Here is a 13434-nt window from a genome sequence, read left to right on the forward strand (position 1 = left end):
CAGTATATAATTAATTTAGATAGCTATGTTTTTCTAATCTCATCCATCATGCATTCTTTTATAGGCCTACTCAGTTGCTTGTATTTATGACCAAAACGCAAGATGAAATTCGTCATGTTAAACGGTTAAATCCTTAGAATAGTGTAGCAGACTTCTTGAATGAAAAAAATGCACATAATACAATATGGATAATCAAGTAAACCAGCTGCTTCAGATCAGTAAGTGTTCATCTTGAAACATACTAACAGAAGTTATTCATTAAATTACTTTACAAAAATCAGTTTGTTATTTAAGAAAGTAAAAAGACTCAGCACAGATACAGGATCCAAAGAGGTATAACTTTATTTAAATCATAAACAACCAAACATTAAAAAGAGAGAGGAAAAAAAAACTGCATAGGAAATGTTTAAAGTCCACAAAGACAAAAGAATAAGACTGGAGACCACTACGTATTTCATATAGCCTCATCAGCCTTACTCAGAGAGTAATAAATGACTGTTCTGTTGTTGGTTGAGTGGGTGATAGATGGTGGGACAGTGCGAGTTGTGAAACAGAAAGAGATGGAAAGAATGGTGGGCCTCTTGGAGGGCCCCTAAACCAATATCATCAACCTGAAATGACAACTGACCTGAAATCAGCATTTGCTACATTTATTATACCCTAAACATTTTATTTTAGAAGGCAAAACTGATTCCAGGTCAGAATTTAGGAGCAGAATCTCCCCACACCTCTTTGCTTAGCCTGTCTCACAGCCAAGCCTGATGGAAATCTCAATCTTCAGTGCTGGGACATGGAGTCGAAATATCTATCTTCAATATAGTTCTAATTTAGAGAGTCTGTTGGCCTCGAATTTCTTGAAAACCTATTTTTCAAACTTTGTTGACCATCAAAAGGTAATTAATTTTGTAACAGCCTTTAAATGCAAACATTTAATCGCAACATATCCATCCACCAATCAAAGAGATAAATTATTAATTTAGTAACATGAGGTTTAAATGAATCAAATCAAGTTAGGACTTTATAAAAAAAAAAAAATGCAAAACTGAGACATGCTGTTGTAAAAGTTACGAATCGCTCACCCCCTCACTGACGGTTTACCGTGACATGGTTAAAAAGGAACCCATGGAATTCAATAACAGCATTTTCACCAACAAAACAACACACAAAAGCTCATAAGGTACTAACAAAGGATTCACTATCAAACTGTAGGAAACAAATATTGAATTTTAATCAAATCTCAAATCTCTACAAATCTACCTGAGTTGTTTTAATGTGTATACACATCTCTTTTTTTTTCATAAGATAATACAATCATAAAAGGGTCTATGACCACACAATTCTGAACTTAGATTTTCTGTTTTTCTCCAGTAAGGAAGTCGTAAGCTGGAATACACCAGAAATGGTGACAAAAACCCGTACAATTAGAGACCGGAGGTCCAACGAAAGAAAGAAAAGAAAAAAAATTGAAATTCAAAGCAGACTGAGTTTGATAAGCCCTGACTTTCACGTCCACTGAGCCAGATAATATCTAGATGACAAAGTATCAGTCCTAAAAAATGAATTCTCTCAAAGTAGAACACTTTTAATGGTGTCCAAATCACAGCTAAATGGGCTTTATATAGTGGCTTTATCTGTACTGATCTAGTCGGAGTCATCACAGCTTTGTCAAATAAAACTCTACCACCACCACACAGCTGGAGATCAGTTCTCACTGGGAACCGGACTCAAACTTTTCTCCATCTTTGGTCCTGTAGGGCACCTGCTCAGAAACTCTCGTTACACACCAAAGCCATCGTCCCGGGACGTGTTCTACAAGCGCTTCACCTCTATGTTAAGATATCGACAGCTTGTTGAAGTACAAGAATGATCGATGGCAAATGTATAAATCTTTGGGCAAGCATGAAAAAAAAAAGTGATTTATAAATACATCCACACGCGGATGTTTCAATCAGACGAGGTCTTTGGCAGTTTTCCAGTTCTGATTTGATTCCTAAAGCTAAGCAGCTGTGGCAAGGCATCTGAATGGAGCTCAGTAAGGTCCCTTACTCTGTAAAGCGGTCTAGAAATAGTACAATCATATAGTCAACCACTCACCACAAGCTAACAAACGATAATCGCTTTTCTTTTTTTTTTTGGTAAATTATACAGTTTTTTTTCTTCATCCCTCCCTTTGTTTTCCAACATTCTTAATTTTACATCCACCCGTCTACAAGGACCTTTACAGCATGCAAAAATATACATTTAAACAGCGCAGGGATTCAGGGAAAGAAGAAAAAAAAAACTTTGTGGCTAAATATTCATCAAATCAAATCTGATATAAATACTGTAAGACAGGGAAGATTTGTGTTGGTGGAAGAAGCAAATCTTTCATTTTTTTTATTGCATAAGATTCTTAAACAGGCTTCTGTTAACCAAGCTGGTCCTTATATTTTCATCTAATGTGCAGATCAATGTTCAAAAATCTAACTGCCTACTTCCCATTCTTACAAAGCATAAAACGCAACATTATCTCAAATTACATCTCTTCAACATAAATATGCCTGATGATCCACAATTTGAAGTCAATATTTTGTTTACAATGAGGTAATAACTGAGGAAAATCCAATTTATAAATGAAAAGCAAAAGCTCAATGCACCAGTGACTTTCAGAATCATTTTTGGCACATGCCTATTTCCTATAGTCACCCTTTGGCTAAGACATTCAGTTCCAATTTATCTAGCATCATGAAAGGCACAGGTGACTACATGCAAGCACGTTAATACTCATGATAGGACAAAAGATAACTGCAGCCAACAAGAAAACGGTGGGCAAAACATGACCACTTTCCAACATGTCGTCCAGCTATCCGATAACTTTCTGGTTTTAAATGTTACCTAAAGGGTAAAACGGAAAGCATCATGCAAAGTAACCCCAAAGGTTAATATTACAAACATATACACTTGGTTCTGTAAGTGGGCCTGCCACACATGTACCAACAAGGTGATAGTACCACACACATTCAGAATGATGTTTGTATAAAGCTCACCCATTTCAAAATATCCAAAAACACACACATGATGATGCTTGCAAGAACAGGAACATACAAATTCCCATGGGCCACTTATTACCAGAAAGAGAAAAAAAAATCATTTTAGTGATTAATGATTCTCATTGCCTCTTTGCAAACTTCATATTTTGAGTTATCACACAACTCTGGTGAGATACACTTTCCTGTTGGTCATAAAAGGACTTCAGAAGAAGTTTAGGCAGACTATAATGGGAGAGCATGTGCTTGTGTTCTGCTGTACACCAGTGCTTTATAATCATATATTATTTTCTTCTTTTCCCCAAATGCTTTGCTTCCTCTATTTTTTTTTTCTTCAACTGAACATAGAAGCAAACATTTTAAAGTGGTTCCCCACAAGTCAGGCACAAACTATCCATTTCAAACTGGGCTCAATAGATTCTAAGTGTTTTCAAATGATGTTGTGATGGAGTGAATAATCTCCCTGGAGATATTTCTTAAATGGGCACAGGAAGCACTGTAGGCCATACTGTTATGAATAGAACAACAAAAAACAACTTGTGATCTAATGCAGCTGTTTGTAATGAGACTCTTATGAACCTGGCCTTAATATACATCCTATGTTGAAAGAACTCACACACATATATACACATATGTGTGTGTGTGTGTCTGTCTGTCTCTATAATATTATATATATATATATGGGTCTGAATTATATCTGTGTTCGCCGGTTGTGTTGATCAGGTTCACCTTGCCTAAATCATGCATATATATATATATATATACTATAGAAACACAAAGATAAGGGCTAGGTCATTTTTACACTAGATACACACTTTAGTGTCTACATACTTTCCTCCCCAGAAATAAAACTTTTTTTTTTTAAAGAACACCCTCCGTTTTACTCTATCTTAACACATTTCAAATAATCATTTGTTCTTCTGAAAAACTCTTGATTACATAATGAGGGTCCTATTAAATTACTAAAGTCAGATAATTTGTCTAGTTTAGAAGTCTTTTTCATCAGTAATACAACATATATTTTTGGTAACTGCTTGCATCATTTTCAAATGGAAAAGACCATAAAGTGAGGTAAATGTGTAATGAGGCTCTTGGACCCAGAGGTATAATACGGTAAATGAGGTAAAAGGTTTAGATGAGGTACGAGATAAAGATGAAATCTGATTTAAAATGTACACAAAGTAAAAACAAAAACAAAAAAAACATAGCAGTAGATATATCAAAATGTTCACCTAATGTTTCCGCCAAAACATGCAGCTTTGTTTTTATCAATCGTTATGAGAAACATTCAGGGACATAACTTGCGTTCGGTGCACAGTAACGATCAGGAAAAAATTGTGCGAACTGTGCAAATACCCAAAAATTGCTTTTTTTTTTTTTTTTGTCCTCACATTCTACGAAAAAAAAACAAAACAAACAAAAAAAAAACACTGAGGTAGACGCTTCTTTATAAAACTTCACGGATTAATCCCTGCACAAATGTGAATACATTCATACATAAGCTAGATGAGGTAGGTGTAATGCAGAGAGAAAATATTTCAAGAATGCAAGAAATTCCCTGAGAAAAAAAAAAGAAAATGGAAAAAAAAGATTTGATGACACATAACAAAAGCAAAATGCGTTCAGCCTTTAGCAGTCAAAACTGTGTTCTGTAACGGCAAGCATTTGGTGTTACACAATCACTGAGAAACATACAAAACTATGAAGTCCTTACAACTGTCATCTTGCCAAATAAAACTGCATTTGCTCCTGATAGATGTGCAAAATCTCCTTTTCCATTTGTCCAGCGCTACAGTTTTGTATTTCAAACCTTAAAAGGTCAGAACATGAGGATTCGGTTGTTTCCAAAGTCCACAGCCACAATCATTCCATCTGGGGTAACCGCTATACCCGAGGGGCGATCCATTTGCCCGAAGCCATTACCGTGTGTCCCAAACTTGCATAAAAAGTTGCCGTTGGGTTCGAACACCTGAATGCGATGGTTGCGGGAATCAGCCACGATAATACGATCCTCCTGGTCCACCGCTACACCTTGAGGCCGCAAGAACTGGCCATTTCCGGTTCCTTCAGACCCGAGGAAGCGTGCTGACTGGCAGTCGGGCCTGATGACAAGCAGCCGATGATTGTTGAAGTCTGTCACAACAAGGTGGCCTTCCCGATTGAAGGCCACGCCGCGAGGAGAGTCAAAATGTTTCCAGAGGGCACCTTCGAATCCATATTTGTTAAGGAAAGTCCCATCAGGTCCAAAGAGCTGCACGCGGTGGTTGCGTGTATCTGAAACCAGGATCTTTCCTTCAGAGTTGATGGCCACATCCCATGGGTAGTTGAATTGCCCATTTTTTGTTCCCTTCTCACCAAATTTGAGAAGAAACTGGCCATCAAAGGTAAAGATCTGGATGCGATGATTGTCCTTATCTGCCACAATGATTCTCCTTTGGCTGTCACAGGCGACTCCAGCAGGGCGGTCAAACTGGCCCGGTCGAGAGCCCAAGGTGCCAAACTTGTGGTGGAAAGTGCCACAAGGCTTGAAGATCTGCACGCGGTTGTTGCTTCGGTCAGCGACCACCACGTAGCCCTCCTTATCCACACAGATTCCCCAAGGCCGACACAGCTGCCCGTCCCCATCACCCTCTCCTCCGAAAGATACAATGGGCAGGCCTACTCCGCCGTAACTGCGACCAGATTTGACCATCACTTTGAAAGGACTTCCCTCGATGTGCTGATTGCATATAAGCACCGATAGCAGATGCTCACCCTCGCACTTGGGCAGATAGCTGACTGTGTACGTTCCATCTTGGTGGTCAGAAACATCTGCGCTAGACAGATTACCATCCGGACTCATAAGCACAACCGACACACTGTCAGCACCAGACAACCGAGGCTCACCGTCATGATCATACCCTACGACAGTAAAGGAAGCTGGCTTTCCTTGCAGTGCTCTCTTGAGGCCTTCACCGTGCGCTTTGGAAGCTGTGGCGAAGGCTCCACTGCTGATGAGGCCCAGGGACTTGATGGCAATCAGAAGAGCCTGGTCTGGTGGTGTAAACATAATGCGATCGTCTTCTTGGGGCTGTAGGATGCAGCGGATGGATTTAAGCTCCTGTAGCTGATTTAACATGTGCTCTCGTGCTAGCAGGACATCTATGCTACGACCCTCTTCTAGAACCTGTGTCACTGTGGCGATAGTACTATCCAGCTTGGTGAGACTCTGGTGTAGTTTCTCAACCTGCAGGTAAAGTGATTTTGCCTTCACCTGGCGAATCTTCTCCACCTGTGCAGGAAACAAAAATGGTTCCTGATGTTACAAATACAGTGATGTACAGTCATGGCCAAATGGTTTGGCAGTGACATAAATTTTGTGTTTTGCAAAGTTTGCTGCTTAAGCTGTTGTAGTGTTCGTTCACATTGATTCTAGATTAATTGTATAGAGTGATCAGATGCATTTTAAATAATTGCTAAAAACTTAATTGGCCCCCCAAAATGTTATTTTCACAAAAAAAAAAAGAAAAAAAAAAGAAACGAAATTCACTGTTTTTTAATTCTGACATAAAATGACCAGCTAACATTGACTAATCCTATCAGCAAAAGTGTGAATACTAGTCAGGTGAAATCACCATTATACTAATTAGATTGTAAGAGCAGACTGATTGCTAAAAAAGGAGGGAAGAAGCACTTCCGATCACTGTGTTCTTGTTAGCAATGGTTACCTCTAAAGAAACATGTGCAGCCAACATCGTTTTGCATCAAAATGGCCTCACATGCAAAGAAATTGCTACAAAGAAAATTGCACCTGAAAGAACCATTTACCAGATAATCATGAACTTTAAGGAGAGAGGTTCGACTGCAGTGAAGTCTTTCAGGACATCCCAGAGAGTCCAGCAAGTACCAGGACCATCTCCACCTGAGGAGTGACCTACGGAATAATATCACCAGCAGTGCAGAGCTTGCTCAGGAATGGCAACAGGTTGGTGTGAGAGTATCTTCACGCACAGTGAGACTAAGACTTTTGGACAACGGTCTGGTGTTAAGAAGTGCAGCAAAGAAGCCACTTCTCGCTGAGAAAAATGTCATGGAGAGTCTGAAATTCTACAGCAAGTACAAGGATTGGACAGCAGAAGACTGGTGAAAAGTTATTTTCTCTGATGAAGCTCCCTTCCGACAACTAGAAAATCGATTGTTCGGAAAAGAAAAGGTGAACGCTATCATGAGTCCTGTGAAATGCCAACAGTGAAGGATATTGAGATTATTCATTTGTGGCATTGCTTTTCAACCAAAGCAGTGGGCTCTCTCATAATTCTGACCAAAATCACTGCCATGAATAAAGAATGGCATCAAAACGTCCTGCAAGAGCGAATTCTTCCAATGATCTATGAGCAATTTGGTGATGATCCATGCATTTTCCAGCATGACGGAGCACCATGTCACAAGCAAGAGTGATAAAGAAGTGGCAGGAAGATCATTACATTGAAATTTTGGATTCATGGCCAGGCCATAGAGAAGCCATTCTCAATCCCACAGAGAACCTGTGGTCAGTCCTCAAAAGGTGAGTGAACAAGCAGAAGCCCACAAATTGTGATCAACTCCGAGAACTAATAAGGCAAGAATAGATCACCATCAGTCAGGATTTGGCCCAGAAGCTAATATCCAACATGTCAAAGCGAATTGCAAAGGTTATGAAGAACAAGGGACAGCACTGTAAATATTGACTCATAATATTTTTTTGCCCATAAAAAGCCTTTAAAACTTATGATATGCATATCATTGTTTTTCAGTATACCATAAAAATGTGGAATAATAATCTACAAATTCTGAAGCAGCAAACTTTGCAAAACATGAAAATGTATGTTACTGCCAAAACTTTTGGCCATGACTTTATAGTAATGAAGTGCAAATACTTTGTTACTGTACTTAAGTACAATTTTGGGTCTCTGTAATTTACTAGAGCATACATATTTTTGATGACTTTTACATAAAGGAAAAATGTATACTTTTACTCAGATACATTTCTCCTGACCCTTGTGTTACATTTGTAACTGCAAAGCGCAAAAAAACGAAGCAATCTTTGCTGATAGGTCATAGCGATATTGAATTTGTGAATTAATCTTTTGTTTCATTTCGGTTCTTTTGAATTTGTCAAACTGGTTCACAAAGAGGTGTAATTGATTAGTTTTGTAAATCACAAATAAATTGAAGACTTTATTAGTGCAAGTTATAATGTGTGTTTTATCATTCATATATATATATATATATATATATATATATATATATATATATATATATATATATATATATATATGTGTGTGTATGTGTGTATGTATGTATGTATATATATATATATATATATATATATCAGTAAATCTCTACTGAACATCTTTTATATATTCTATACATATATTGTGAAATACATTTCTTGACTCTCAGTTAGGTTGCCACTGATACAAACAGCTGTGTCATTATTTATACATTTTACTTTAGTTTTATTACTTTAACTCTTTTACTGAAGTGTTTTTCTTATGAGCAACTGTAACTTTAACTTGAGTCAATTTCCATATAGGGGAAGTCGTGTCCTAATGGTTAGAGAGTCAGACTCCCAATCGAAAGTCCTGGGCCGGCAGGAATTGTGGGTGGGGGGAGTGCATGTACAGTTCTCTCTCCACATTCAATACCACAACTTAGGTGCCCTTGAGCAAGGCATCGAACCCCCAACTGCTCCCCGGGCGCCGCAGCATAAATGGCTGCCCACTGCTCCGGGTGTGTGTTCACAGTGTGTGTGTGCACTTCGGATGGGTTAAATGCAGAGCACAAATTCTGAGTATGGGTCACCATACTTCGCTGAATATCACTTCACTTCACTAAAGGTATCCTCACTTTTACTGGAGTTATGACGATTGGATACTTTATAAACACTGCTAGAATATGCTGACAGACTTTCAAAATGTAGTTGCTACTCTATGAATTAATGTTTGTTCAATTATTCACCTTCCAGAGCAGCTCACACTCACGTTCTTCCAGAGCTTTCTTGTGACGAAGAGTGATGGATTTCACTTCTGACTGCACAACCTTAGCCTTCAGTTCCACTTGTTCAGCAATGGCCTGGGCTTTCTCGATGCTCAGCTGAAACAAAATGTAATGAAAGGGCTAAGACACATGTATATTTGTGAAGACCATTTGAACTTATTTAAAAGTTAAGGGGGAACAAAAAAAAAACTTAATGACTGCACAAAAGATAGCTGAAAGTGCAATATCGTTGCTTATTTGAGCAGCTACAGAGCCACAGACTGACTGAACTTTACTGCAAAAACAAATACAAATCTGCAACTATTTAAATGATAGCAAGAGAACCATTTGTGGATTCAGTAAATATCTTCAGGTAATTAGCTATGCTTACAACTTGTGGATGTCTACCTTCACCAGTTTTCGTCAAAGTACACAGAGACTAAAAAGCTATGAGGAACTAAATAATGCAAGAAATGTTGCAAGAAATTATTATTATTTATCCTGCAGAAAAATAAAAAAATCTAAATACTAATAAATAAATAGAACCTCTCCTCCATCAATCAAAATCGCTAATATATCTTAATTTGAAAGGATCCAAGAAAGCATGAGGGCTTCCTTTGTGATGTTATTCAAAAGGGGGATAAAAAGTCTACCTTGGGGACAATGACCTCTAACATTTGCTTAAACAGCAATTTGTACATAGCTGTACCTATGCATGTAAGCTGACATCGAAAATGCCCACCAAATGTAACATAGCAGAGTTTTGAGCTTTCAGAATCACTTCTGATGTGCACTCTCAAAGGGGAAATATCTTTTTTATCTTAGCTCTACACTTGTCACATTTCAAAGATTATGCATGATAAATTACACAATGAGAGGAAATAAAGGACTTGTTGGTTTCATGACCTGGGTCAAGGGGTTTATCCATTAAGTGAAAAAAGGTGTCATTTAGTATGGAGCAGAAATTCAAGGTTCAAAGGCTCTGGGGCTCAACAACCTATAGTATAAACAACCTTTAGCATAAATATAAAATTGAAACAAATGCATTTGCAACAATGCAAAATCGATCAACAATCCATTTTTCCAGGATTTTCATTCACAAATGTAACTTTGACCTGAGCAATTATTAATAAATCATTAATTAATTTGAGTTTTTCTGTGGCAAAATATACAAGTAAATGCTGCTGCATTATTAGGGCTGTAACTATCAAATATTTTAGTAATCTAGTATTCTACTAAAAATTCCATCGATTAATCGGATAAAATGTGTTTTTGCTTAATTATATTGACACTATATTGATGTGCACATGCGCAGTAAACCCAGGTAGGAAAATCTAATGGGTAGGATAAAATGTCAGGACACCGGACTTTTATTTTGATGGGTTGACATTAGGGCTGCACGATATTGGGAAAAATTTACATTGCGATATTTTATTTTTCTGCGATATATATTGCGATATGAAATAAAAAAAAATCTAACAAACAAAAATGGGGTGAGCACACTTACATTCTCATTTTAAATGATTTAAACATTGACACCATCGTGTCAATTGATTAATATGCGCGAGGGAGAGAGAGCAAGACAGCGTGTTGTTTGAAGACATTGAGCGTGCGGCCGGGGCTCTCTTTGCGCGCGCGCTCTCTCTCTCAGGCCGGTGACAGATGCAATATAAATAGGAGTCTGCTCTATTTCTAGCATGCACGTGTTTTCCGCGCGGCGACGCGCGTCTCACGCAGGCAGTCTGCAAGATCTAACTTGTTAACATGGGATCCGAATTAAAAAAAAACACGCCACGCAGCTGAGACGCTTGCGCCACACATCTAGTGGCCCATACAGTTAATGAATAACGGATCAACTACGACAGCCTACATCGCACATCCTGCAATGTGACTATCATGGATTTGTACATCGCGATATCGATGCTTAAACAACACATCGTGCAGCCCTAGTTGACATACCTTTACAGTTCTGTGTATGTGATGTGACGCTAGTTTGACTTAAACGGTCAAATGCTCATGAAGTGACTGCCTGAGCGGTTCTGGAGATGTTGTTCATGTGTTCACGTCCTTATTTAGTGAGACAGTAGATGCTGAAATTACCACGAGTGTCACATGCGCTTCAGTGTGTGTGATGAAGAAACGCATAGTTGTAGTGATGGCCGATTCGTGAACGAATCGTTCAATTTAACCGGTTCTTCTTAGTGAACCGGTTGAACCAGTTTACCAAATCGAACTGAATCGTTTGAAACTGTTTACGTCTCCAATAAGCATTAATCCACAAATTACTTAAGCTGTTAACTTTTTTAACGTGACTGACACTCCCTCTGAGTCAGAATAAACCAATATCCCGGAGTAATTCATTTACTCAAACAGTACACTGAATGAATGCTGTGAAGACCGAACTGAAGATGAACACCGAGCCGAGCCAGATAATGAACGAACACGGCCATTGCTGGAGCAGTTCTCGTTCTCTGGTCAAGAACCGGTTGCTTCGGTTTTCGGATCACCAGTACACTCAACCGAGAATCGTTTCTGTCGGACGCGTCCGAATTGAGAACCGATGATACTGCGTATGCGTGTAATTTTGTAAGTATTTTGTTAAACATCGGAAAGTGTGATAAAATAACTATATTTATATATATATATATATATATATATATATATATATATATATATATATATATATATATATATATATATTAGGGCTGTCAAATGATTAAAATTTTTAATCAAATTAATCAGAATTTTCAGTGGATTAATCATGATTAATCACTATTTGCTACTACACCTGAATCCTAACCATTTTTTTTCTGAAATGCATACCAAAATATAAATAACAGGACACAGATACATAATTTTCATGTATTGTTTCATCATGTGGTTCTTTTTTTCTGAATTTCAAAAGTTTAACATTTACTTAGATCAAATTTACCTGAGCACTATATCAAACCATGCCATTTAACTACAGATAGTGTAAGAGTTTTAGGTGAACCAGTGGTTAAATATAGCCACATATCTATGAAATTATGGATAGAGAAACTCGAAAGAATGAACTCAGAAACAAAAACATGCGCCACAATCACATAAGCAGCACTCTGGGCACTCTTGTTTTTGGGAGGTGTTCATTTGCTCTGCCACAATACTTTAGGATCGATATTTTCACGTTCTGAAGGCTTCAAGTGCCAGTAAAACCAAGTAAAAATGCATATGCTTTCCCAAAGAGCTGTAATTTTCGCTGCATTGCATGTAGGCGTTTTGCGTATGCGCAGTGTGAAACACAGGACGCTATAACACAGTGATCCTCAAATCTGGCTCGCGAGATCCACTTTCCTGCGAAGTTTAGCTCTAACCCTAATCAAACACGCATGAGTTTGCTAATCAGTGTCTTTAGGATCATTAGTAAATCACAGGCAGGTGTGTTTAATTGGAGTCTGCGCTAAACTCTGCAGGAAACTCGCGAGCCAGATGAGGATCACTGCTATAACAGAAAGAAGAAGCTCCAGCGTATCAACTACCAAAGTCGTCTCTGTTTATCGAGCTTGGCATGAATGTATTTGAGAGTAAATGGGGTAAAACCTTAAGCTTCTTCGGTGTTTTCGTCGCGGCGCTCGCCGCTGTTTTTTACTATCTTGAGAATTCAGAGATCGACGAGACTTTCCTAACCTGAATAATTTGTCACACTGCGCATGCGTGAAATGCATTAAAAAATTTGACGTAATTAACGACAAACAACTAATTAACTAATTAATATATACATATTTTAGATGAATGTTTCCAATCTGTATATTGTATATAATGTATATGCCAAATGGGTTTTCGGGGAAGTTGGACAATAATTAAGACTCTAGGACTCTTATGTTTAATAGGAATAAGGGATGATTTATGATATATCTGTACTGTATTTATAGTTAATGATGACACATTCACAAATTGAGTTTGTAGTAAACAGAAAATGAACATGAGTAGAGCAGCTGATGAAACTGAACTGCAGCACGTGCCGGTTAGAGCGATTCTCGTTCACGAGTCAAGAACCGGTTGCATCGGTTTTCGGATCATCAGTACACTCAACAGAATCGTTTCTGTCGGACACGTCCGAATTGAGAACCGATGAACTGATGATACTGCGCATGCACGATTCAGCGTGAAGCCAACTGACTCACAGCATGTCTGAACCGATGTGATTCTTTTGGTTATTGATTCTGATTCTGAACTAATGTTATGAGCGCGGGTATGTCGAAGGCTTGGATGAAGGGCAATCTGGCGAAACGTAAGTTCATTTAATAACAAATACATCGCAATGGATTATGTTTAGTAAGTCGATCATGGTTTCTGCGCTGATGACACCTAATTTATTTACTTTATATCTTCAAGACTTCCTCATATGCACATTATTGCTGTTACTGTATTTGGG

General features: G+C 38.1%; 1 protein-coding gene across 1 annotated transcript in view; it reads right to left on the minus strand.

Annotated features, from left to right (window-relative positions):
• Window positions 1-319: 319 nt before the first annotated feature.
• The window catches only part of LOC128030863 (E3 ubiquitin-protein ligase TRIM71), a 47682-nt gene continuing 34567 nt past the window's right edge, over window positions 320-13434 (minus strand). Inside the window, exons 3-4 of the mRNA XM_052618923.1 lie at window positions 9006-9140; window positions 320-6297 (exon numbers count right to left, since the gene is read on the minus strand). Coding sequence (XP_052474883.1) covers window positions 4846-6297; window positions 9006-9140 — 1587 coding nt within the window. The 3' untranslated portion in view covers window positions 320-4845. The remainder of the gene's footprint in view (window positions 6298-9005; window positions 9141-13434) is intronic.

The sequence above is a fragment of the Carassius gibelio genome, chromosome A16 (assembly GCF_023724105.1).
Source record: "Carassius gibelio isolate Cgi1373 ecotype wild population from Czech Republic chromosome A16, carGib1.2-hapl.c, whole genome shotgun sequence".
Lineage (NCBI taxonomy): Eukaryota > Metazoa > Chordata > Actinopteri > Cypriniformes > Cyprinidae > Carassius > Carassius gibelio.